Raw genomic sequence first — 26,343 nt, forward strand, 5'->3', positions numbered from 1 at the left:
GGGTTCAGTCACAATATTATTGGACATTTTAATTCACCTGTGCCCAAGGTAACTTTAGGCACACACATATTAAGGGCTACCTATAGATACTCATGCACCTAATGTCTAGGCAATCTGTATACTTTCATGTGCACAGAGAGTGAGAATCCCATCATGTAAGCATTGGAATGTGCATATAATTACATGTGCTTATAACATAATTGCACAGGATAAGGGAACAATTGCCTTCTCTCTAAACATATGAAAGCAATTCAGGTTACCATATGCGAATAATTGGAATTATATCATTTACCTATATCCTTTGCCTGAGGCATTTTCTAAGAAAGCTGTCTCAATTGTATTGGGAAGGATGTCTGTCCATCATGCCCCCCTGAACTATTTCTCTGCCCTTTAAACCAGAGCACTACATCACCACAGCCCCCCTTCAATGGAAATGAAAAAAAAAAGGTAGTCCCAGTCACTTACTAGTCAAGGACTTTTCATGAAGAATGGAGCTGCAGCAAGTGTTTCATTGCTACCATTTACACTCCCCTTATGAAAAGAAATTATATACACAAGGTTTCATTCCTGCTTACAGACTTGTCTTTTGTGAAAAGTAATACCCCAGACCCATTTTGGTCTCCAAAGCACCTCAGGAGGTGCATGAGACAATCCACTGGGATGCTAGAAGAAAATTTTTTTGTACCATTCAAGAAACAAGAATACTCTTAAATGCTATTTATTTTGTCTTAATCTCATCCTTTTCAATTTATTTTTTGTGCATGTTTTAGAATGCAATATATCAGTTTTATTTATAAATATACTAAATATGCATACACTGAGGGTGCATGCTCAAAAAATTTTTACTGATAGATATGTGCAATCAAAGAAGTCTGGAGATCACTGCCCTAGACAGCTTTAAATACTTAAACATCAATCATATGGTGTAAGATGAGGACACCTTAGAATTTCCTATTTTAAATTTGCTTATATCCAACATAAAATATAACCCCCCCCAATATAAAATGTACCAGAAAGTCCTCCAGCCATTGAATATATTTTGAGTAAGAAGTAAAGCTATGCAGAATATCAAAACTTGAGTTAATGAAAACTTGGACTTGATATAAATCAAAAGCTGAACAATCCATGAGAAACTCCTCCCAGAGAGATGAAAGGCAGACAAATTAACCAGCTCTCTGACAGCACAAAAGAAAATGCCCTTTCCAGATCTTGCACTCCCCAAAAAGAAAATGTAGCACAACCTTATAGAAGTCAGATACAGTAACCTCTGTTCTGATTCTCTGGTGCCTTAGTGTATAGCTCTTCCACTTAATAGAAAATTAAGTCTTTCTGTACTAAAATCACCTTCCTTTCCTGTTTATACAGGATGTAACTTAAGTTTTTTCATTCCCTTGGCGTCAAGTGGAAAAACAACAATACATTCACTAATTCAACTTCATAGGCAATTTCTTATTTACTGCCATATGTCATAGTTACAAGCTGTTGTAATATCTAAGTTATTTGAGGTCATACTATTCAATAGCCCTTACAGGTAATTAGAAATTAATCTTTTAAGATTTGTGTAAACAAAAAAATTAAACAATGTAATTTTGTTGGTAGTTAGATGTAACAACTACCTTTCCATCTCAGACATCCATATATACCCACATCTCTATTCTCTGTGCCTTTCACTTTGATTGTGGCAAGTAACTTGGAGCATTATAAATCTGTTTTAAGAAAAAGTTTTTGTGATTTAGGAGTCTTAAAATACATCAGATTGATACCTGACTTCAATGACATAGTAAGAAGCTAACTCTAAGTACTCAGTATCAAGGAACAGAGGAGTAAGACCCTGAGGATCTAAACCAAAAAGACATTTTACAGCATGTTACAACTAAGTTCTGAAGCAAATTGCTATATTAACTAATCTAGATAAAATAAATTCAGATAGACTGTTTTAACCACTATAGCAAAGTAATTACACCAGACTTGTTAAGATAAGTGTCCTTTCACACTTGTCTATTTAAAGAGTATTTAATCATTTATCACACATAAATGTTTTTTTTTGTTTTGGTTTGGTTTTTTTTTCAGAAAACTATATTACAAGTATTCCATCCAAGGCTAATGAGAATAGACCTAAAACAGGCATAACAATCAGTTTTGCAGGAACAGCATCTGTAAACTCTGAAAACATAGAACCATTTTTCAGAGGAGCAACGCATGTCTCAGTCAAAACCAAGTGCTCTGAAATTTGCTAGATAATTTATTCCCCAGAGAATGGTCATTAGTGTTACAAAATTGATGTTGTTTATGAAGATACAATTGCATTACTGGTAAATTGGGTTTCAGTTCTCCTGCATAAATGTACTACATAGTTTGCCTATTTCCTTTCATATATTATACATTCCATAAAAGACACATATCTTAACTAGTGGGGTTTTTCTCCCCCCTATTTCCAATCACTTGAAATTACTTTAGAGGTTGGTTTAATAAATATTAAGAACTTCAGTCCTAGTGGAATACTGGCAGTATCCACTAACACGTGCCAAAAGATCCAGCAGGCTTATGTCATTAGACACCCTACCTTCAGTTACTAATATAACCTCAATTGCTTTGATGGGAGCTATTACAGACATGTAATATCTTCAGTTTAACTACAGTAGTTTTTTTGAAAAAGGGAAACAGAGCAGTTATTGTAACTTGGCACAAAAATGGTCAAAGAAACAGCAAAAGCAAAGTGGGTCTTTGTCTCTTTTTCAGTCATCCAGAACACTGACTCAAAATTGCAGAAGGTTTTTTCTCATGCTTTGCTTTTACATATACTCAAACTAGATGGTTTCTTAAATTACCTAGTTCAATCGTGTTAAGACAGGTCTGATAACTTAGTCAATGGGGGGAAGAAAAACTTCCACAGTGCAAAGTTTTGTGTGACAGTGGACTGCATCTACTTCAGCACCTTATAAAAAATGAATGCAAGAAAGCATAGTTCAATCTTACCTTTAATATATTTTTAAGAAGATTAATTTTTTTAATGGAAATGCTGCATTAAACCACAAGCTATTTACAAGGAAGATTAATTATGAGCATCACCATGATAAGTTACTTCAAACTGTGCAATCAACACCACAATGGTAGAGATATTACAAGATTAAATGCTGTTCATGCTCTACATTCAACTAGCATGCAAATTCCATGGAAAAATCAGTAAGAGGAATAAGATGGCAAATTTAACTACTTTTCTTTTGTGGTAGGATATTTTTGCATAAAGCTCCCAATCCGTATTTTTAAAAGAAAAATTGAACTCTTTAATTTTAGCTTAATATTTCAAATGGAAGCAGTATTTTGTGCTATTTGGTATGATCTAATGTTTGGCCACGGAACGGATGTCATTCTAGCTACTAGAATTCATAGATATTAAAGCTCTCCAAGTTAAGGTAGAAATTCCATTTTATTAACTATATTTCAAATTGTTATTAATGACTTAAGAATCATCATTGCCAAGCACAAAAGGGAAGAATTCATTATACACAAGTGACTTCCAGTCTGTAATATGATGAACAGTCTAAACAGCCAGTGTTACAACATACTACTAAACCAAGTGCTTCAGTGTCAGAAGAAGAATGGTTGCTTTTTTCCTTCTCTCATCTGGCAAGAAAAACAGCCAGGAGTGGAGAGGTAAAGCACAGATGACTTATGTTAATCATTGCACATAAAATGGTCTTCCTTCCAATCAATTGCTATTATCAACACACACACCAGCATTCAAGCAACTTGCCATCAGCACTGGAGTAACAGTGTTGAACACCTGTGCACCAAAAACTGTTTAAGGGAGGCGAAAAAAAAGGAAAACAAAGAGTGAATTCTCAATATCTTGCACTAACTGTCTGTGTTTTGTCAACTGTCAAACAGATTTGTATCTTGGGGGGGTAAGGGTAGAAGTCACAACATGCTAGTTAATACCACATAAAACCTTGTAGGGAACAATCCTGTTCTGGGAAGAGGCAACACGACAGCATTTAAATGTAGAAACTGTTCTATAGTCTATAAAAATTACTAACGTTTAACTCTGCATAAAGTGAATTAAAAAATAACTGCTATGTAAAACTGAAAACACAAGAAACACCTTATACCACTGTGTTTCTAAGTCAAGGCACAGGTTTTATTTTCTCAGCCTCAAACTGTTGAGGGGATGGAAGGAAGCCTGTATGAACACAGGAAGGGCACACACAGTGGAACTGAGGAACATCGCCTTCACAAGAAGAAAAAAATCCCTCAAACGCCAGCATCCAATCAGTAATTTTGCTTTGTTAGGGAACTATGGCAGATTATTTTTTTGTACCCAAAGAACAAAGTAATTCATTCACAAATTTGTAGCAGATGAATTATGCTGAGGATAAAAAACCAAACAAGTCTGGAAAAAGCTGCAGACCATAACACTGTGGGGAGAGAGGGTCGCTGTGTGGAACAATCTGTTATGCCCAGCCCTAAGCAGAGAGAGCAGAGCTGCAGCCTCTAAAGCCTTTACATCAAAACAATGTTATAAAGAGAAAAAAGTCACAAAACATTTTGCCTTCAGTCATTGCCTACTGCCTTTCTGGTATTCGTAGCTTCATGAAAGATTTTTTTGTAAAAGCTGAAAATACACACTGCACTGAACCAAACCTTGTAGTCTGAAACAATAGCTGGAAACATGTCATTTTACTGTCTGTTCTTCTACTAAAGAATGAACTTTTCAGGGGCAGAAAATAAGGGTTGAGAGGAGGAAAAAGAAATAGGATACTATCCATCCTCCTCCTCCCTCTTCCTTTTAGATTTCTACTAAGTCAGGTTATGTACAACACAGCATGATAGAAAACTAAATTCTTCTAGCACCCTTTCCATCACTTTCTTCAATCTGCTTTTGCTTTTATCCTGCCAGTCCATCTATCACTGACACATTCCCTTTTATTTTTATCCACTGCCTTTCATACTTCTACTTCACTAACCGGCTCATTAGCAAATAAAAAAACAGACATTAGGGAAAATTTTGGTTCAACAAATGGTTAAGTAAAAAAAGGACTGAAAAGAGAAACTGTAATTATATTTAAAAATCACGTAAATTGGCAAACACTGAGGAACAGGCACTTAGATGAACCAGAGGACATCAGCTTCCCTTATTTTCTCCAGTTTGGCAACAATATTCTTGCACTTACACAAATAAAAATGGCTTTCCATGTGACTAAAAGCTGAGCGTTACCTCATCCATAATGCAAGAGGAAGGCCTGAAGATTGTCTGATCTATTGCCCCTTTAAAATGACATTGTTGGAACTTACTATGAGTGGTAGCACTAGGAAGTCAAGTCAGAAAACAAAGGAATACTGCCTGGCATAGGGCAGAAAATCCTGAATAGTTAATACCTTACACTGATAATTATTTAAGTCTAGAGCAGGAAACTATTTACCTAATAATTTTTCAAGGCTTATTTAAATTTAAATAAACTTCAAAACATTATGCTCTCAGTTAACCAGTAGTATTTCACTGTACTACTGTGACTTTACATTGCTGTGTAATGTGCATAGAAGAGAATATGAATTTGGTCCAGAAATTTGACATTTTATTCTCTAGTTGGTAGGAATTTAACTGCTTGATTTCTAACATGCGTAAGTTGCAATAAAAACTGGTAAATAAAATCCTGTAAAAAATACAAAATACAGCTAGAAGCGTGTAGCTGGTACAAACAGAACTCCTTCCAGAACTTTACTGTCCTCTTGCACTGTTCTGAAGACAAATTTTTTTTAATGAATAGATGGTATTTTTCCTTTATATGTTCTTATGAACAAATATGATCAATTGCATGGCACATGCAATGCCCACTCACACTTCCGTTCCCTAACTCACTGCACTGCTGGAATAAACACCAAGACAGTGAGCCTTTTCCCACTACAGTTTTCTGGTCTCTCTTTAGAAATACACAGTGTACAGAAACCTGTGCTAGCCCTTAAAAGACAGCCAGCACCAAACCCACTGTTAGTGCATCAGCATGCCTGACAATTTATTCTGGGAAGTTCTAATCTAATATAGCTCTTATGAGACACATATGTGTATGCTGGATCACAGGAAACAGTATATTTGTATTTCATCTCAATGTTCAGAGTATATACCTACAGATGTTAACTGCGAGGAATAAGAGAAACTCCAGATCAATAATCTATCCAACCTCCAGCCTAATAAACTTAAGGTTGATCTACACAGACATGTACAGAAGTGCACAGAAGACTACAAACTCTTTTTTTCTAATCTACAAGTCCACATGAAACATAATATTCCACAGCAGGAAGCGTCTCCATGCTCTTCCCCTATTTAAAACTGAAACAAGCATATTTTAAAAATAAAACATATGAAAAAAATTTTCTAATCAAATCTGTAAGCTAGCACCGAGGAAAGACTAAACATTTGTTGAGAAATCAGAGTATCTTGAAATGTTTTCTTTAAAAAAAAAAAGGTCAGGTTTATTATAACATGCAGCTCTACAACTGCCTTAAATGATAAGAGACTGTATGGATGCTGAAAAATCAAGTCCTATTGATCTGACTTAATGTTTAGATCACCACTGCTGACACAAAGGAAACAACAGAAACATGGCTGGGGAAACACTGACCTTAATTTAAACATATACAGAACACTTGAAGCACAACTGAAATATACCATTCACAGATTAAACAGCTTAAGAGAAGGTAAGGAATCAGATCAGCCTAATTACGGCAGAACCAGAGCATGTCTGTGCATGGACATGCAGGGAAAAAACAGAAAAATTCTGAATATTAAGCATATATTCCTGTGTACAAGATCCTCTTTTACACAATTGCATTGTCTTCTTGTCCCTTAAACAGAGAAGACAGAAATGAAACTACTGAAATCAGTGACAGATGTAATAGACAGAAATAATGAGTTTTGCCCCTAAATGACAACAATAATGTTTTCATTGAAGGCTTATCAGCTCCATTTACTCCAGAGTGCCATACCTGTTGAAGTTAATGTCTGGATAACTAGAATATTCAGACTTCATCTTCGCATTGCGACGTGGAAAAGTACAGAAGAAAGCATTGGCCAGAAAACTAGCAATCTGCTCCTGTGACATTGTGATGGAGTGATTCATCTTTTGTTTCAGTAGAGGTATTGGCTAACAATAAAAGAAGTGAGGGGGAGGAAGGGGCAGGACAGAGAAAAATAATTAGCTTAGCCGTTTTAAAAGAAAAAAACAGGAACACAAAATCACATTTGTTAAATTAGAGCACGAGTAATTCAGGCCATTGGTGAACCCTTTAATCAGCAGCACCATTAAAATCAAGAACAGTTTATTCAAGACAATTCAGAAAAAGCTTGCTTGACAAACTGCAGATTTCTAATCAGCAATAAAAAGAAAGACGAAGAAAACACAACTTATCAAACAAAACCACGGGGAATGGAGAGGGGAGAAAAAAACAGATGGGATGTTGCAAATCCTCAATCTTAAAAAATGAAGTAAAAATCCACTTTCAATATCTGTATGGTTAAGAACCCTTAAGGGACCTTGTCAGCGGCAATAACCATGCTTAATAATTTACAATGAAAAAATAAAAAATAAAGGCAAGAGTCATGCCACAGAACATCACCCTGTGACTTGCTTTGAATTTTGTTTCATCCAACTTGAAGAAATAACACTGGTAACATTTACAAAAAGGGCATGATTATACATTCTTTTATAATCAGAACAAAGAAAAAACTCAGCTTCACTTTAGTCTTCAATTTGGAGTTTTATTTTACTCAAGCCAGGTTTTCTTTAATATAAACAAAGAGGGAGGGGGAAACCAAAGAAAACCTGAAGTGCTAGGCATCTTCCATTTTATTAGGCTTTAGCCTCCTGATTTGGAATTTTCACTCACTAATTTCATGGCCTTCTATTAATTTTTTTAAATTATGCAATAATACAGGGCCATGAGGGAAATACCATTCTGACTGCTACGGAGTCCAATAACAATTACAATAAACACACTTGACCAGAGAAAGTAGTTTTCACCTCTTCTTCCAATATTCTCAGGCAGAACCATTAGCCTAACTCCAGGAGAGCTGAGCAGTTACATCTTAATCCATTTAGTTGTGAATACAGAAACTGCTACTGATTTGGAGTGTTGAATAAACAGCCCTATTTGTTACACAAAACAAGTTTTCCTTAATTCTTATAACTCCTACATTCACATTTGCCGAATCTCATTCTGCCCTCTTGGTATTTAATTAACAAGCTATATTGTGGTATCCGAAGCCACCCAGTTAGAGGGAGGGAATCCTGAGAAGTCCTCTCTTGTAAGTTTTACAAGCCTATAAAAATAGGGTATTTTTGACAGTATGTTACAGTGGAACAAATTTAGTCATACGTCTAAGAAAAAAGAGAGATTGACACAGTACTTCACAATTTACTCTACCTAACAGTACAACATCTTTATAAAAGGCATTACTACATAGACTTGCAAGTCTTGCGCTTGACTTTGTGTTCAGAAACTTGATAGCATTCTCTTAAACTTCGTCCATTAAGTGACTAGTAAAAAAAATACATAAATATTAATACTGTTTGAAATGGTGTATCAACTATACAACTCGCACAGAGTAACAAAATAGGAAGGGATTTTCCTTTGTTATGATTAAGAAAATTTGTAAGAAGCTTACAAACTAAGAGTCCTTACCCATCATAGACTCTCACTTACTTATCAGTTCTGTTCAATTCTATCAGCTTTACCACCTACAGAACTGATTCCCGTAACAATAATAAAGAAATGGGTAAGGTTTGTACGTGTGCAAATATTGTGATGTTCCCAAGTAAATGAAGGCTTTACGAAAACACTAGTTCTGAGATTGAAAAATTTCTGAAGTAAAGCATCAGATGGTTTAAGATGATTCAAGTATTTCAGTTCGTAAGTGTGATCTTTAAACCTGAAAGGTTTCATGGTTACTTAATTTAAGAAAAGTAAGAAGCAACTCCAGCATATAGAAATATAGAACGGAAAGCGTTACTGAAGTTCAGGCTAAAAATCTGACAGCGAGATGTATTTTTTTACATTATATTACAACATTAGAGACATGTATTGTCTGGTCTGCTCCCTAGGCCTCAGCTACATTCAACACGAAACTATAACTTTTATTGAGAATGTAACATGATCCAGATGCTTTGACTTTAGCCATTAGTCAATTTGCAGAACTTGAAGAAAAATGGTGTGCCACAGAGCGCTTAACTAGCTGTTTTACTTACTTGGGTACAGATACTAGGGAGACAGAGCGCCAACTTCACCATATCAGGAAGAATGGACTGGAAGAGATGTTGAGCCTCTGCATCTTCAAGAACCTGTCAGAAAGAAAGAAAGACAGGGAATAAAAAAAAACTAGGGAAAAAAAAAATACTTTTACCTCAGAAATAATGGAGGCACAAGAAGTTTGAACACAAGACCCATCCAAAACGTAAGAGAAAAAAAGTAAGTCCTGATAGCTTTACACAAGTTGCCAGCATTTGTCATGGTAGTACCTCACTGCAGTTTACCTTGCAATAATCCACTAATTGAAATACAGAAACAACACAAAAGTTGTAGTTGGGTAAACACGTCACCAAATGCCCTATAGAGGAACCTTGACTAAGTTATCTCTTGACTCTTTCCACAGAAGCAAACCAAATTCTCAACTGAGAACATCACTACCTAACCATGAAAGTACTGGAACTATTTCTTAACTTTCACACTCAGATCATAGCCCAAGTACCTGTGACATTCTTCTGGTAAGGACATATGAAATGCACTGCAGGGTCAGAGCAGTGGTCTGCAGCAGCAGTCACAGGGAATGCTATGTAAGAAGAGCATGCAAGCCTGGCCACTTTCTGGGGTTCATTTCCACCACATTCCTTTAAGAACTACAGCCGTTGGATTACGTACATTAAAGGGTACAGCCTGTCTGGTCCCACATGCTGAAGTTGCAATCTTTTCAGTCTTTTCCTGTAAGACAGCTGAGCCTACAACTATTTCAGCTGTCCCTCTCTACATGCTCTAACATACTTCCAGACAAGGAGAGATCAGAATTGACAACACTCAGAAAAAAAAAAAAAAAAGGGCACATCAGTGTTTCACAAGGTTTCTCAAAGCCTTTTGTACTGAAGACCAAGTCACACCAAACCTTTCTTGTCCTGTTCTCAGTTCCCTCACTGACACTGTGTGCCCCACTGTTGGCATGTTTGGCTGCCAAAGCATATCAAGCCAACATATTCAGACAAAGTCCAGGATCTCTCTTCTAACTGGTCTTCTTGGTCATATAATCAAAGCTTTGTAATTCACACTTCAATGGAAAGTTTCACACAGATCTCAGAATGTAAAAAAGATACTGCTTGCTTTCTTGAGGAGAGAAAAATACAGTGCCTCTGTTTCAAAACATACTGTTCCCATAAACGCCAAGCTGAAAATAATGTTTGAAGGCTGACAAATTCCTTCTTCCAAGATCATTAAAATAACTACAGATGTGCCTCTGCTCTATTCATTCCCATTTCAAGTGATACAGAGGGGTAAGAGTACTCAGGAAGTTAAAACAAAACACAAGCACACGCTCAAAGGACAAACAACTTATGGTAGGGGAGGCGATAAAACAACGCCAAAACCTGCACGGTTACTTTCCATACATTATGCTTGCTGCTCATGGAGAGATACAAACAGGGTTGTAATTTAAAGTTTTAAATTGAAACAAAAACTTAAGAACAACAAGCCTAGGAAATGGGAAAACTCATCTGATATAATAGACAAAGAATATAGGAGTATACCTTTTACTGAAAGTCAACTTTTTTTTTCCTCAGGGTTAAGAAACAGACAAAATGCATCTTTCGCTCCTGTTTACAGACACATGCTACATATTTACATATTTACACAGTATAGGTCAGATACTGAAAATTATTATCTAACCTTTAACGCCATATGCTCTAGCAGGAAACTGTTCTGTTCTTAGACATAATGTTTTTAAGTGCCATAAAGTAAAAACTGAGCATTTAAAAGCTGAAATTTCAGATTTCACTACTGAAAATGAATATATAAATCTATTCAAAAGATGACATTTAACCTCAGAGGTCTACTAGGCTGTCAAATTCTGATATTCTCTCCCCTTCGGGTAACACTTCCTCTCTTGCAGAGTTGACATATAAATAGTGGCTGCTATGCTTTGCTGACTGCCACAGACTATACAGTTTCACTTATCTGGTGACACATTATGGCACTAGACTTTGTCATAGCTGTCAAGACTTCAACCTTTTCATTATGCTTCTTTGAAAACAATGTAATAATGGTATGAGTCAATTTCTTCCCAAAACAGAAGCAGGGCCAGCAATTGCAGAGCTCAGCTTTGAGGCAGAATGCATAACTACAAAGGTCACTTCAACTCTGAAATTCTACTTTTCCTTCTCCTTACTTTCCTAATGTTGTACTAGAACATGCTCTCCTCTCTACAATATTTCTATATATGACTTTTACTAGACCTCCATTAAGAAAACCCACAAAATTTGGAGCTGTTAGTGCCCAGATTGTTCTCACCAGACTTCAGACAGATTATTATTACATGTAAATGACAAATAAGGTAGAGGTTTTTGTGACCAGTATTGGGTACCATGAAACCTTGTTAAAGTGTAATAAAGTCACTTAAAAGGACCCCACAACTTCAAGATAATCATTGTGAGTTCACAGACCTTGACAAGAAACTCCTAACTGTGCCTTATTCTATAATCAGGCCACCAAGCAGCTCTGTTGAAAACACTCCCGTTTATGAAGAGGTCTCCTAAATATGGCAGGAAAAGACAACAAGAATTTAAGCTCAAACATCACTTGCTTCTTCCCAGAAATGTTACAGCTTCACCAAACAGATGCCACAGTGCACAACCTAAGAACTCCGCTGCTCAACTGCAGGTGCTCTTTTTAGAAAACCCAAAAACAAAACAAACAATAAAAAATCCAACAAAACAACAGAAAAAAACATCCAACCAATCAAACTTTTCTCCCTAAAAATAACTCCTTGGGGAGGTATTCAGTCCTGTGCTTCCCATTTATACCTTGAGGCTATAAACCCACTATTGCAGTGTCAGTAGACTCAGAAACATGTATCCTCCTTTGCTTTAAGTGTCTGAAAAAAACTAAATAACTTGAGTCATGGCCACATCCACATAATCACAACTTACCCTTTCCACCCATGGACTTTTCCTGTACAGGTAACATTCCCATGAGGTTTCTATGGAAAAGAACACCTGCAAACACCTGGCTCTTTGGCCCTCATCCTCTTTTGACCACTAAACCAGCATGCTACCAAAGCTGTAGCTTTGTAGATCAACCCCTGTCACTGTGTGATCTCAGTTATGCTCAGTACAACTCAGAGCCTGGTTTTATCTGTGACAGTCTTCTCAGACTTTGAAAGCAGCAAAAAAGAACACTCAATCATGGAAAGTAGAAGGGTTTCAGGACATGGAGTGCTGACACATACCACAGCTACATCTGACAGACATCTCATGATGCAAATGCCTGGGAGAACCTAGCAACAGCACAGAGAATACCTGGTGACAGAACTGAATGAAGACTTACTTAGAAATAAATAATCTTCAGGAAGCAGCAAGTTCTACTGATCTAAAATCCAGCGTCTTTAGAGTCACATTACACATTCTACTATTTTCTTGCTGAGAATGTCATTCTATCCCCCAAATACACACACACACACACACCATTTTAACCATTCCCATGTTCACCTGACAATTTCCGAGTTCCTTCAGTTTGCTGGAAAATAACCTGGGGGCAGAGGGAGTAGTCTTCCACTGCATTAGTAAGTCAAAAGAGCCTACCAAAAAGTCAAGCATTACTAGATGTTGTGCAACGTGGGTGGTAGATGAAACAGAAGCAGTCACACCCCTTGTCACTGGGCTACAATGACAGATACCAGTTGCAACTCCTCTCTCTGAAAAGCAGTAATACCCTAGTTAGCATGAAGTTATTACAACAAGCACCTCACCTTGAAGTAAATCTAGCACAGGAATGTCTGTATTGATTCAGCAATGTACTTCTAACTGTGTACAGATTTTTAAGAGTACAACTACACAAACATTAAGAAAAAGGACTAGATTTCAGTTTTTAAAGGCTAGTATTTCTTTTACAACTAAAAGAATTCTAAAATATAAAATGGTTGTCAACAATTTTTGAAAAAGGCAAACACAGGAGGTATCATAGTAATTTTGTTTTTACACTATTGATCAATTTCTCCTTTCCTTATTATGCACACATGTCCCTTGCAGCTTCCTTAAGGATTTGAAAAAAAAACACAACAAAATGACATTGTTTGCTTTATTCATAGTCCTCCAATAATGCAAAAAATTACTCAGAAATTAAATAAAAGCAGGGCTTATGCCCTGAAGGAAAAGTATATGGAATCAAAGTTGCAAAGCATGACTTCCCTTTAGCCAAAGAAATCACTTGGTGATTTCATCAGTATTTGCACTGGAATGACTGATTAACTGAACATGACTTAGGACTCCAGTTCATAAGATACAAATGGTTCAGTGAGCCAGAGAAGAGCTAAGAGCTCTTGGCCAAACCTGCATCAAAGTTTTGCAAAATGAACATTTATACTGCAGCAAAGAGGCCTGACTAAATGCTGCCATAAGTAATGGCCACTTGTCACTATAAACCAGTCCTCCAAAGCGTAATGAACAAGTACGCCTGGCAGTCCTAATAAGAAGGATCTGAGGTAGCATGGGGTTATAGTGATGGTAGAGTCTAAATCTAAGTCTGACAGCTCATCAGACCAAACAAACTGCACATACAGAACACCAATTTGGACAGCTCTATCAATCACATGAGAAGGTAGAGCCATCATGCCAACAGGCAACCAGCATGCTAAGACTGCAATGGCTTAATGCTTCCAATTTGTTTGATTTTATTTCCCCATATTAACTTTTGTGTCAGGACAAGGACCAACTGAACCAATTGTTTAAGGACGAAGGTGAAAAACAGACTGCTTCCTCCAGACTTTGTCTCCTTTATTTCCTAATTCTAATGGATTTTGACCTTCTGACTTGTTCCTTCCCAAATGCAGTAACACCTCATGCACTTTCTTAGAATTAATGTTTCAGCTTGTAAGTGGTCTGTACCATCAGTTACTAACACTGTACTGCCTTTCCACTAACAGCTTTCCTAATTATTTTAATGTAAGATATTATATGCTTAGAGGTGGTAATGGCCTCCTAAGTAATTAGGCAAATGGTGTAATTTCCGTGTACTCTATTCACAGTAAGTTCATTCTCCTAATTGCAGGAATAATTATTTTCTTTTTTTTCTTCACTATCTTAAATTTATTTCAAATAAAAAAACACTTCTATGTATTTTTACAGGGCATTAAGATTCACATACAAATACTTCCAAGCTGAATAACTTGGTTGCAAACAGAGGTGTGGCAAATAAGGGCATATATAGCCTACCTAAATATATCATCATTATTACACCTCCTTTACGTATGAAATTAAGAACAAAACACAAAAACAGGTGTGTGAACAAAGCAATACTATTCACATTCTCACAAAGAGGAAGATTCACTCAGTGCCACTCACAAGGAATATTCAGGTGGAACTGGCTATGAAGCCTAAGACAACTTGAATGGTCTCCCAAAAAAGCTGTTCAACTTTTGTAATTTTGTCATTTTGGTGAGGATAGCAGGGAAAGCAAAAAACTGTCAAAAAAAGATTTTAAAAATTATATTTGGGGAACAAGGACAATAGGAACTTGCGTTTAAGGGCTTAATTTCTTTTTAACACTGTTAACAGTCTTGTTCTACTCATAAGCAGTAAAATGTTGCTTTTCTACATTCAATGCATAGACTGTACCTCCCTCCCAAAGGCTCCCATTTCACTGTCAAATGAAATGTAAGACTTCAGTTGTGCTCTTGCACTATTCTGGAATATATTGGTTCTTGTGCACCTTTGGGTGCTAAAAATTTTGCTTTTTCACTTCTGTTTTTTCCATAGAAGAAACTCAAGACATCCTGAAGTATCTCCCTCACTGTTCTCCTCCAGCTAAGACTTTCCTTTGAGAAGACACTTGGTACAAGAACTCAAGTGCACTTAAACACAGACAACACATGGCTGCTCCTTTATCGCAGTAAACAAAGTTGTCTTCATTTTCTCTTCCTTTCAGAGCAGCCTGCACTTATTTACTTGTTTTCCTGTTTTGTACAGAAGTTGCATTTTTTCTGTATGCTGTTTGTGTAACACCTAAACATCATGGAGTCTGGACCCATGACTAGAACTCCTCAGTGCCAATAAAACAACCAAGCCACTGCCTACGGCATTTACATCTTTTACCTGAAAGTAAAATAACCTCAGACTGCCAACCTGTATTCCCTTTTTTCCCTTACTTCTTAGGACACCAAGTGCTTTTAAACATAGCAGAATTCTAAAAGCAGACTCTTTCAATTTGTTAGTTGGAATAGCTGTGAAAAAAAAAAACAACAAACAAGCTTCACTAAGTCATAGTCTCTACAAAGCCTTTTCTTCTGGAAAAGACGTAGATGAATTCTACTTAGACACATGGTACCACAACTGTCAAGTATATCTGATACCCAGGCAGAGACACTAGGCTGCAGCCTGCTAACTTGTGTGCTTAGGTAAAGCAGACTATTTGCCATAATGTAAAATATTACAAATATATATACATATATACATATATATAAAAATGAGTTGAAATCTAGAAGCAAAGCAGAGGGAGGGTGGGACACAGAGTTTAATTTCCATTTTATAAAGTTAATGAACTTCCAAAACTGTAGGATAAACTTTTCTCACTCCTCTAGTTCCTTTACAAAACTAATTCAGTCGGAAATGCATTTAGCTGTCAAATCCATCCCATTTCCTGAGCACTTGTCTGATTAGACACCAGGGGAAGGACAAAGTCATCTTTGGAGGGAAGAGCAAAATAAACTGTAACACTGGATTATGCAGAAAAGAACCTTATTTGAGAAGAATGCTTCTGACATTTATCAAAACCACAGACTGACACTTCAGAAGTAAAAAAGAAGACAGCTTACAAGGCAGAGGTTAATTCTTTGTTGTGTAAATCCCCCCCCCCCCCCCCCCCCCCCCCCAAAGGCTCATTCACATCTTCTGCCAATCCAACCTTGGAATGATCTCTCAGGTGTATCATCCCTAACAACAGCAGCTTTATTCTCAAAGCTTTTCAACATTTAAATGAAATCTGAGAGAAAAATGTATATTTACTTTTCCATCTCCTTCTAATGGTTTTAGAAGCCCAATCTGTACTTCCAAGGCACCAGAAATCTAACCTCAATCTTTTTAATTACCAATGAGTGAAATCTCAGTCCTGATTCTCTGCAGGCCACCAACTGACTCTACCTGTATACTCCCACAAATCGATTTGATCATAAGCAAAAGGATCACAGCCATTTCCAAAGTAGTGCCGGAGTCCTGGGAAGAAAAGTCTAATGCTGCTTTCTAAATATTTTTGAGTTACACTCAGTAAGTACAAAGTAGCAGAAGGGACAATGACCTTGTTTCTACAGCAAGGCTGTAACAGGAGGAAAATAAAGTATTTTTCATCTGACTGACAGAATCTAAGGGTAAAAATTATCTGTTTCCAGCTTAATTCAAAACTTTTACTTCACTAAACATAGTACTTGGGGGAAAAATATGTTTAGTATTGCCATGATTCTAAAAATATCTGTCAAGAACCATAGTATGAAAGCATTCAAAAGCCAGATATTTAACTACAGCTTTTTTCAATTAGTTTTGAAAGTGATAAGCTTGGAACTAAAAGCTGAATTTTCTTGAACATTACCAAAAAAATCCCAAACCTCTCAAGCACAAACGGAAGGGGAAAAAGAAGGATCAACTAAAAACAACACAATAGCACTGTAGATTAACAAATCTATAGACTTATTTTTGCTCATCAGTATTATAGACTCAAAATAACCAATATCTTTAGAAAAATATCCAGTAATTAAGATTATATTTGCCAAATAAGACCCTCAGACCATCTCCAAGGGTACACACTCTGCTACCTTTGCAAACCATGTCCTTAAAGAACATGAGGCAACAAATTCCACAATGAAGAAATATAATCAAATTCAGTTTTTCAAATGAAAAAGCAGAAGAAAAACTTGGAATATAGTTACAACATACTTCATTTATGCCTTCATAGTCATTCTAACAATGGCAATGTCTCTTTATCGCTTCTCTACTTTCATGTATGCTCATAAAGAGTGTTTCTCTAAAAAGCTTTAAGTATCATCTGGTTTTGTTTATTCTGACTTCTTCAGATATTAAAATTATTAAGGTACAAAGAAACTAGGGAATGCCACCAAAACCATACATAACCTCCCTTAGTTATTTGTGATAGGTAGCTCTGTATGGATAAATGATGGTTTACACATAATCCAATGGAAGCAAAGGAATCTGTTCATCTGCCCCATGGCCAAAACAAAAAAAGCCAGAACATTTATATTTACTAGATATGTTTCTTTTTTAAAACAATAATGTTCTCCATACAGTGAAAATATTATGGAAGAGACCCTCAGGATTTATCTTTACATTGTCTCAAAGCATTACATATCCACAAACACTTAAGACAATGTAATGAAAACTCCACACCTGGCATGTGCAGATATCCCTTCCCTGGTAATTCAGAGTCAACAGTCTGATGCAAGAGCCATTGTCATGGTGCTTACAAAACATCACTTAAAAGATACTCAGCTGTTTTGCTAAGAAAGTACAGAAAACTAACAATATGCCTGTAATTCAGTAGTCAATGCTATTTTTCCTTTCCAGTGCTTAGCTTCTAATGTTTTGAATGCTCACAAGATGCATATTCCCCCCACCCCAAATAAGCTCAAGATTTTGTTCAATATGGGGACAAATTGCTTTCTGCTACTGCTTAAAGAAAACCCCTCATGGCACACTCAAAAGGCCTTTTCAGTTAGGATTCTGAAAAGGTAATCTGATGTAATGAAAATTGTTTGAAAACATCTGGACTAAAATGAAATGCAGAGCAAGGAGCAACAGATGGGCTATTTTCAGCCTTGGGACATTTTGTTTCTTGCTTAAAAGCCTACATTTGTAGCACTGACATCTCTGTACAATGCTCACTTCTGTTAGTACTGTCCAGACAATTATAAAAATGACTTCTCAAAAAGCCAGTCACCGGAACAATTTGGTACTTTGAAATTCCTTCTATTCCAGTATCAATGATTACAGCAATCATTTTTTCAAGCAGGTCTTTCAAACCACAAAACTTACAGGAAAGACTGACAAGGTTTGTAAGACCTGCTAGAAGACAAGAGTGGGTAAAGCATTATTAGAACATGAAAGTCTCCCAAGATATGCACATACTTAACAGTAGTGAGCATTCTTAAACAGCTTGGTCTTTTTCAAATGAGTAAAAATCCAAAGCTCAACCATAAGTCAACTAGTCTATACTACAGTCACATGACCTTCAGATGTTTATAATGGTTTTGTTAGACAAAAAATGGAGAAAAAAAAAGGAATTACAAATGAAAAATTGTCCAAGTAATTACCAAAATTTCTTATGGTTATAGGGTTATTAACTACATGTTATTAAGGTTGTGACCACACACACTTAAAAAGCCATGTGGCTGCTTGAAATTTTGCAATTGAAGTACCTAATTGACAAGATATTTCTAAAATTAGCTCAGTGATCTTGAAACACAGCCAATTCTTCTTAGAGAGGAAACAAACATACTGCCAATATTTGCACATCTGATTTTTCTGCTCTGTTCTCAAACATTTAATATGCTCCATCTTAACTCAATTACTTGCATCTGTCATTTTCTGGAAGTATCAAGTTCATGTCAAATGTGCTTGTATATTTCGTATCAACAAATAAAATTCAGTGTGGCAAAAAAAATGCACTAAGCACTTTTCTGTAGATATTGTCCCAGGTTTTACTAGGTTTACACCACAATTCAGCAATTCAGTAACACACATTTGTTAGGTTTTTCAGTGAAATATATGAGTTTTCTTCTATTTATTTTTATTATTCCTAAGTGCAAAGCGTTGCCTAACAGAAACAAGACTCATTGTAATATGCCCCAGCACTTCTCCATTTAAGAATATTCTCCTATGTGCTGCAATCTGCACAGAACACCTTCAGTAGAAAAAAAAGTGAAGTGATATCGTCACTTAGGCCAAAATTTAAATAGGAAATATTTTTGCAGATTAAAATTAATTTCTAGTAAAATCACCCATTGTAATCTTTCAAGAAAATGAAAACAGACTTTTGGAAGAGCAAAACACCTGTAATGTAGGCATGTGATACTTATAGAAAATAGAATAAGTTGTATTTATAAACTTATATGCAAGCATGTAAATAAATGTATCTATTTGTAAGTGACACTTAAAGAAAATTTGAAAAAGGTATTAAGTGAGGCTCTGGAAATTTACAGGTGACACTTGCATGTAAAAGCAGAAAGTAACTAAGCCTCACATCTTGACTGTTTCGGACTTCTAAAAGGATCTAGCATCCAGAAGCATAAGAGTCATGCAATTTTTAATGGAAGAAGTAGGGAAAAATCCCATTTCAAACCTAATTACAGCTGTAATCCTAAGACAAACATTTTTAATAGTCCATACTCCATTTATATAAAAGCGTAACTAAAGGATGAAGAAAAATAACCTATTCCTTCAGCATGACAACTGACCTTGTTCCACTACATAGCTTTTTATCAGATTTTAGGATAAGCTGAGATTTGTGCCATAAAAAAACCCTGCTAACAGCCAGTTTTGAGGCTAAAACCAAGGAATTCATGCTTGACTGGAAAAGGAGAAAAAGCAAAGACAAAGCGGTCTGGTGCATTCTTCCTCCTCCTTGATGCTGAAGCTTCTTCTCTGCAATTATGTATAAATAGAAGAGACTAGCCTTTTTAAATAGCATTATCATGTTTCTTTCAACCTCACGGAAAAATCCAATGTAAAAGTTATACAGCTTCCTTCAAAACAGAAAAGGATTTCCTGAATGCTGAATTTATATGTAATCAACAGCAAATATGCAGATTCTAGTCATTAAACTGATTGATTGGCTTCAAACAGCTTTCCCAAAAGACAAAAAGACCATAGGACATGTATCAATAGGCACTGCAGACACACATGCTTCTTCTGACACTAAAAGCTGCAACTAACAGTTAGAAACTGAGTATTTTACCTAAAAGGATGAGCTTTTGTAAAGATATTGATTGCATATCCTCTTTAAGTCTTCCTACTTGTGTCAAGTAGGCACCAAGGGTTTAAAGCCTTGCAGAGACTGGAAAAACAAATTCTAAAAGGTGTAAGTGAGGATAATTGAAAATGTCAATTATCTTTATTATTTTTTTCCTGCTACAGGAGGCTAGTGTATAGACCCCCATGCCTTTCTGTCAACAATGTTTCATATCAGTATTATGACACAATGGGGCCTGCATGACAAGGCTACTTCTGCCTCTCAATTTCAACCTAGCAAAGTCAAAAGAACATAAGAACAGGCAAAAGTTCATGACAGCCTCAAAACTTGTCTCTAAGTGATCAACAAAAGATGCTTAGAAACATCTAACAGCAAGAGAAGGAAGTAATCAGCAGCACTTCCCCTAAAGGCTTTTTACTTGTAATAATCAGTTTCAGAAATTTCCAGAGTCCATCACAATATCTGTGTAGGTGTCAACACGATCTTTCTACCAGCAAATTCTCAAAATCCCTCTGAAACCTGATGTAAAGTCACATCATCCTCTACATCCCCTGACAAGGAGCTCCACAGCCTTTTTCTTCAGTATCTAAGTAATTACTGTTGTCTGGTTTTGAAACCCTTACATGCTAGAACACTTACTTATCTGATGTCCCTGAACTGCTGTACTAGAAGAATGAACAGTCATTTCCTCTTCCCTCTCTCTTACACTCATTGTGGACACCACTGTTAAACCCATTCCTCACTTCTCTCTTAACCAAGATAAAAGGATGAAACAGTTCTACCTTATTTAGATGTTCCTCATATGGAAACTATTACATACCTTGCCATGAGAGGAATCAGGAATGGTGTCTTTTCTCTATTAGATAGACATACATTTTCCCCCAAGATGATCAAGCTCATAGTCTACATAAACACATAAATAGTTATGGACACTAGGTGAATATGTGCAAGATGTATTGTAATCCAGTTTTCAGATGACTTCAAAAGCTCAGGAACAATCACTGTCCACGCCACACAGATTTGCCTCAACTCCAATCTTCCGTCTATGCTTCTTAAGAAATCAATTAAACCTATGTCTAAACTATTCGCAATTTCCAACACATGAGTAGTACAGTGAATACAGTTTGTCTTTCAATGACATTCTTAAGTACTGGATTTAATCCTTTTCAACACTAAATAGCATGCAGACATTATTTCACAAGGTAACTTTTTAAACATAAATACTTGGAGAATCCAAGATGCCAGCAGTCCTGCACACATAACACGAGTCTCTCTCTGCTTTGCATACACAAAAAAGCAACAAGAGTAGCTACAATTCAGGTTACTAGATTCCGATTGCTTTTACTGAAGCATATTAGAAAAGTCTGAAACTTAGTTAACTTGCAAGTAAAAACCGAAAAGCATATAAGCATTATTCCTTTGTTTTTGGAAACTAAAATGATATCAACACTGTTTTTCTTCTGTAGTTCTTCTCCAGGTTTCAAAATTAAACCGCTTGAGCAATGAAAGTGCCTACTGTTTTTTCCATTTCCTGCAGAACTCCTTTATGGCACTTTTTAGTGTCTGTCTCACGTATTTTTTCAGTATTTTTTTTTAAGCATTGTTGCTAAATCTCAAGTTTTAGATGGGAGCAAATAGCTGTTTGATACAGGACAAAAACAACCTGTGAGGCTGCTCAGTGACTGGTTCACTTGAAAAAGCTCAAATTTTAATGACAACAGAGGCTCTATACCATGAAGGTTCCTGATGCTTCACAACAACAATCCTGTTGACTTAATTCTTGTACACTATACAACTGAAATGGAATTTAAAAGAAGGATCATCTGTAAAGAAAGTTATGCATACTTTATATAATGTCACATCATTTTCAGATTTAAACACCCCTCTGTTCCTGAAAGAGCAGGGCAGATGCAAGCAATAAGAGGAAGAGTTCGTAAAACACCATTAATAAGAATTATGCTTACGCTTTAAGACACTTTAAAGCAATACAATAAAAACAAAGAATGTCCAGAACAAGCTGGCCCAATCTAAGCTGGAGACCATGTGTCTCTCTTAAATGATAAAGCCTTACTTTTCCTTTTAAATAAAGTTGCTGTTCTGGCAGATTAGTCTAAGATACAAGCCTTGATTGACCTTACTAGTCTTTTTCTTTCATTGCACTTAGGGAAAAAGCAAAAGAATTTCATCTTGCCTTGAAGCAGAAAGCCAAATCTACAAGAAAGATAGAAACTGCTACAGTAAATAGCACTGTTCATCATAAGCATGTAATAAATTCCCAACCTATCATCATTCACAAAAAAAATAAAGCTCATCTACAACACATTGTGGGTCCTGAGACAACTCCATCCACAGCAGTTTCACCTCATTTCCTTTTCTGCTTGCTGTTAATTCTTTACTGTCTGGCTTCAGATGTAAGGAAGACTTCCAAGAGACAAGAATTATTCAAGTAGGAAGAAAAGTTTAGCACTAATAATTTTCATCCTCTAAGTAGTAACTTAAATAAATCATAAGCCTGTTTGCCAGTATTAACAAACAGATGGCAAGACGAATCAATACAACAGCATGGAAATTCTGTAGAGGGCAACAAAACTGTCAGATATCTGAAGCAAAAGAGCCACCAGGATTTTACATTAATTATTGATGGTTGCTAGAAACTTTTAAAAAGAAACAAAAGAACCCAAGCTTCCAAATTTATTTCACTGTACAAATAGCAATTTTAATTCCACACATTTACTGGCATCCAAAAGAATCTTCTGAAAATAGTGTGAGGGCTCCCTCTTCTGACAACACTTAGGTCAAACTGTAGAACTGGCCAGCCACATACATGATATTTACTTCCCAGGATTTAAGAAAGCTGAAAGTGTTTTAATCTGAATGAAAACAAACTTGAGTCCAAGAAACTTGGAATTACTGTTATTACAAGAAAACTTATTTGAATCCTATCTTTAGGATTTAAAAATAATACATATTTTGACAGTGTAACTTGGAAGGAAACTACGTAAAACAGGAAACATAATGTAAGAATGATATGAAAGCATTGAACAGATTAATGGATATGGTGAGCTGTTACCAAAATGAGAAGATACAATAAATCAGACCACAGAATTATTAGTTAAGAATGCACTGGAAGTCAATAGTGCCCAAGAATATAAACAGATACTTGAGATCATAAAATTCTGCTTTAATCTTATCATACATGTGTGTGACTCTTTCTCCTTCTGTTGAGCTTCTGCTCCTCCCTTGGAACTAATTACTCAAACCAGCTTTCCTTTCAACCAACCCTCTCAACATTTTCTGAGCAAAGTCACCTAAAACAGTTCCCCTGTTCCCTCAAAACAGCAAAATAAGAAAATGCACGAGCCAAGGGTAAGCCCTTAATCATTACCTCCCAAATATAATCACTTCAAAAGCTGCACTTCACTACAGCTAGTATATTTAGGTCATTTCCACAAAGGAAACTTCACTCAATAGCTGCTCACTTAAGCAGACCAGAGTCTTTGAAAGCAGATGCCTTCTTAATTTACAAAACTTGAAGAGTTCACACACCCCTTAATAATAGAAAACATTAAAACACTTCTCTACAAGATGTATCCCTTGCACATGTTCTGTTCACTAAGCTCAGTATACTCAATAAACAAAGCCAGGCACCTGGCTTTGTAAGATTTGGCTCCTGGGGTCTATAAGGAGCCACCATCTTACAGTGCTTCACTGATCCTTATTTAATATACTGCTGCACACTCTTCACCTTGGTCTAAAATCCAGGTTTTTAAAAACATCTCTCCTTCATCTGGGAACTTCACAAATAAATCATCATTCCCAGGTGACAGAAATTGCCTTTTCACCCTCATCAGTGAAAGACTGACACCCAACAGATAGTTTATTTCCCTGTTCCTCTTTTCTCTGGGGATAGCTGATATTACTTACTCTGACTGATGAGCTCTGAATCCAATCACCCATAGTTTCCAAATGCCCAGATGCACCATATGAACACATCACAACAAGCTCAAGCTGCATTTGTAGCAGTATGATGCAAATCTAGTACATTCCCAAGTCAGACTTTTAAATAGTCTGCTTATATTTTAAAAGAGTCTAGTAATTTAAATATGCATTCTTTAATAACACAAGAATGAGCAGTTGAACAGGCCAAGTTAACTCCAGTTAGTACAAGAGTCAACAGGATCAAAGAGGCCAAATGTCCACAGCCTCTATCATTCAGTCACGACAGCCTGAAAAACAGGGAGCACTAATATGGCGCGATGGGTGAACCCAGTAGCTCTCACGGCTGGCAAACATCATACAACTGGTATTTTTATGGGCACCTTCTGTCAGTAACAACAATACTGCTTTGCATGCAAACCAAAATTCTTTGTGTTAAATAGTAGTCCCTATACATAATGGAAATAACTCTGAGCACATTAATTAAGCAAACATCTTTTTTAAACAGAGCTAATAAAATTAACTTAAAATCAAATTTATTTCCTCTGAATCTTAACACAGCTTAGTAAGCCCCTACCAAGAAAATGAGGATGTACTTTAAAAGCACGTCTGAGCTGGTGCAAGAAAAATACAACAATTTCTCTTGTTTCTCGTTTAATCTCCCATCCTGCTTAAATTAGCATAGTTCCTGATCATCAGTCAGGATGTACATCAAAAATAATCCAACTAGCATTTGCCACCTACTGGTAGTCATTTTTCTTTTCCACCTCTTCCAGGAAGGTAAGATGAAGACAAAAACATATCCCAATCTTTCAAAGGCTCTGTAATTTAAATTAATCACCTCAACACACAGCAGAACTTTACTGCTAGACCAGCAAAGCAGTCTATACAAACAATACATTAAAGTTGTTTAAAAAAGGAAAAAGAGAGCAACACTTTTTAAAACAAGAAACCATTACACTGGAAATATTAATACAATTTATTACTAAATCTAGTTTTCATAAAGCAGACAAAAGGTATTTCTCACCTTACCTTCAGTAACCTTAGTTGCTACTGAAGCACCCAAAATACCTGCTTAAGATTTAAAATTAATCCAGTTTATAAAGTATAATTATAATTTCAACTGAAGTTACCAGCCAATAGCTGTCCTCATAGATGATGACTGCAAAACCTTTCCACTTAAAAGGTGACATAAAGCAAAAAGCACTGAGATATATACACAGTCACTTGTATTTCTTCCTATTTTAAGTCAACTCGGTTTACCTTCTCACAGAAGTCAGTAAGAGCTGTGAAATCCCATTTCTTGGAATAAGCAATGTTGTATCTCAGTATAGCCTCCTAGGGAAAGAGAACAAGAAAATAAAGCTTAGAAATACTAACAGAAGAAAAACAATTTTATGAAATTTCCTTTTTGAAGGAACATTACCATCTAGTGGCTAACCTGTTACAGAGCACACCAAGATCCGTAACACTGCAGTAATACTGTGTGCCTCCATGAGTGAATCCTACACTTGAGGTTTAGCATCTAATAAGCTTTAGTCTACAGGTTTTTCCTCCTAGCACAAAGTAAGACAAGGCACGCTGGGATCTGCCTACATACACAACATAAACACTCCCTACCTCATGCTTGCTGCCTTTAAAAATACCAAAGGAGAAGTGTCCCTCAGCAATATAGCAGAAGCTTTATCGGTTTAGAAACTTTTTGAATCAGAACCACAACAAAATGAAAAAGGTCCATTACAACAACAACCACCTTTAAAAAATTCTTAAGAAAAAAATACCAAATAGCATTATCAAGGGAAGTTTCAATAGTTGCTGGGGAGCACTCGTTATTTAACATTCATCTGCAGCTTTTGCATCCTCCTCCTTCCCTGCCTTTTAGGTATAACCTTAAATTACATTATTCTTCATTAAAAAAAAAATAAAAATTAAAGCAACTCTAAGTTGGTCCAAATCACTATTCACTAAAAGCTAACAAGAATTAGATGAGTAATGACAACAGAGCATCAGTTTCCAAACTGTACATATTTTTTTCAACAGCTTAAATTGTTGCAATTTCAGTGGAATATACTTGTGAGAGCAGTTACTGTTTCAAACTCTCTCACCTATGCATTGACCTGCCATCTGAAAAACAGACATGCTACATTTACCACTAGCAGGTGCTACTGGACACTGTTTTGTGTAGACTTA

General features: G+C 36.2%; 1 protein-coding gene across 3 annotated transcripts in view; it reads right to left on the reverse strand.

The window, feature by feature from the left end:
• PARG (poly(ADP-ribose) glycohydrolase) overlaps positions 1-26,343 on the reverse strand; it is a 67,741-nt gene that overhangs the window by 29,816 nt on the left and 11,582 nt on the right. For all 3 annotated transcript variants that reach the window (XM_051617420.1, XM_051617419.1, XM_051617418.1), the window contains 3 exons: positions 25,417-25,491; positions 9,240-9,332; positions 6,982-7,139 (listed from right to left, as the gene is read on the reverse strand). In XM_051617420.1, coding sequence (XP_051473380.1) covers positions 6,982-7,139; positions 9,240-9,332; positions 25,417-25,491 — 326 coding nt within the window. The remainder of the gene's footprint in view (positions 1-6,981; positions 7,140-9,239; positions 9,333-25,416; positions 25,492-26,343) is intronic.

The sequence above is a fragment of the Apus apus genome, chromosome 4 (genome assembly GCF_020740795.1).
Source record: "Apus apus isolate bApuApu2 chromosome 4, bApuApu2.pri.cur, whole genome shotgun sequence".
NCBI lineage: Eukaryota > Metazoa > Chordata > Aves > Apodiformes > Apodidae > Apus > Apus apus.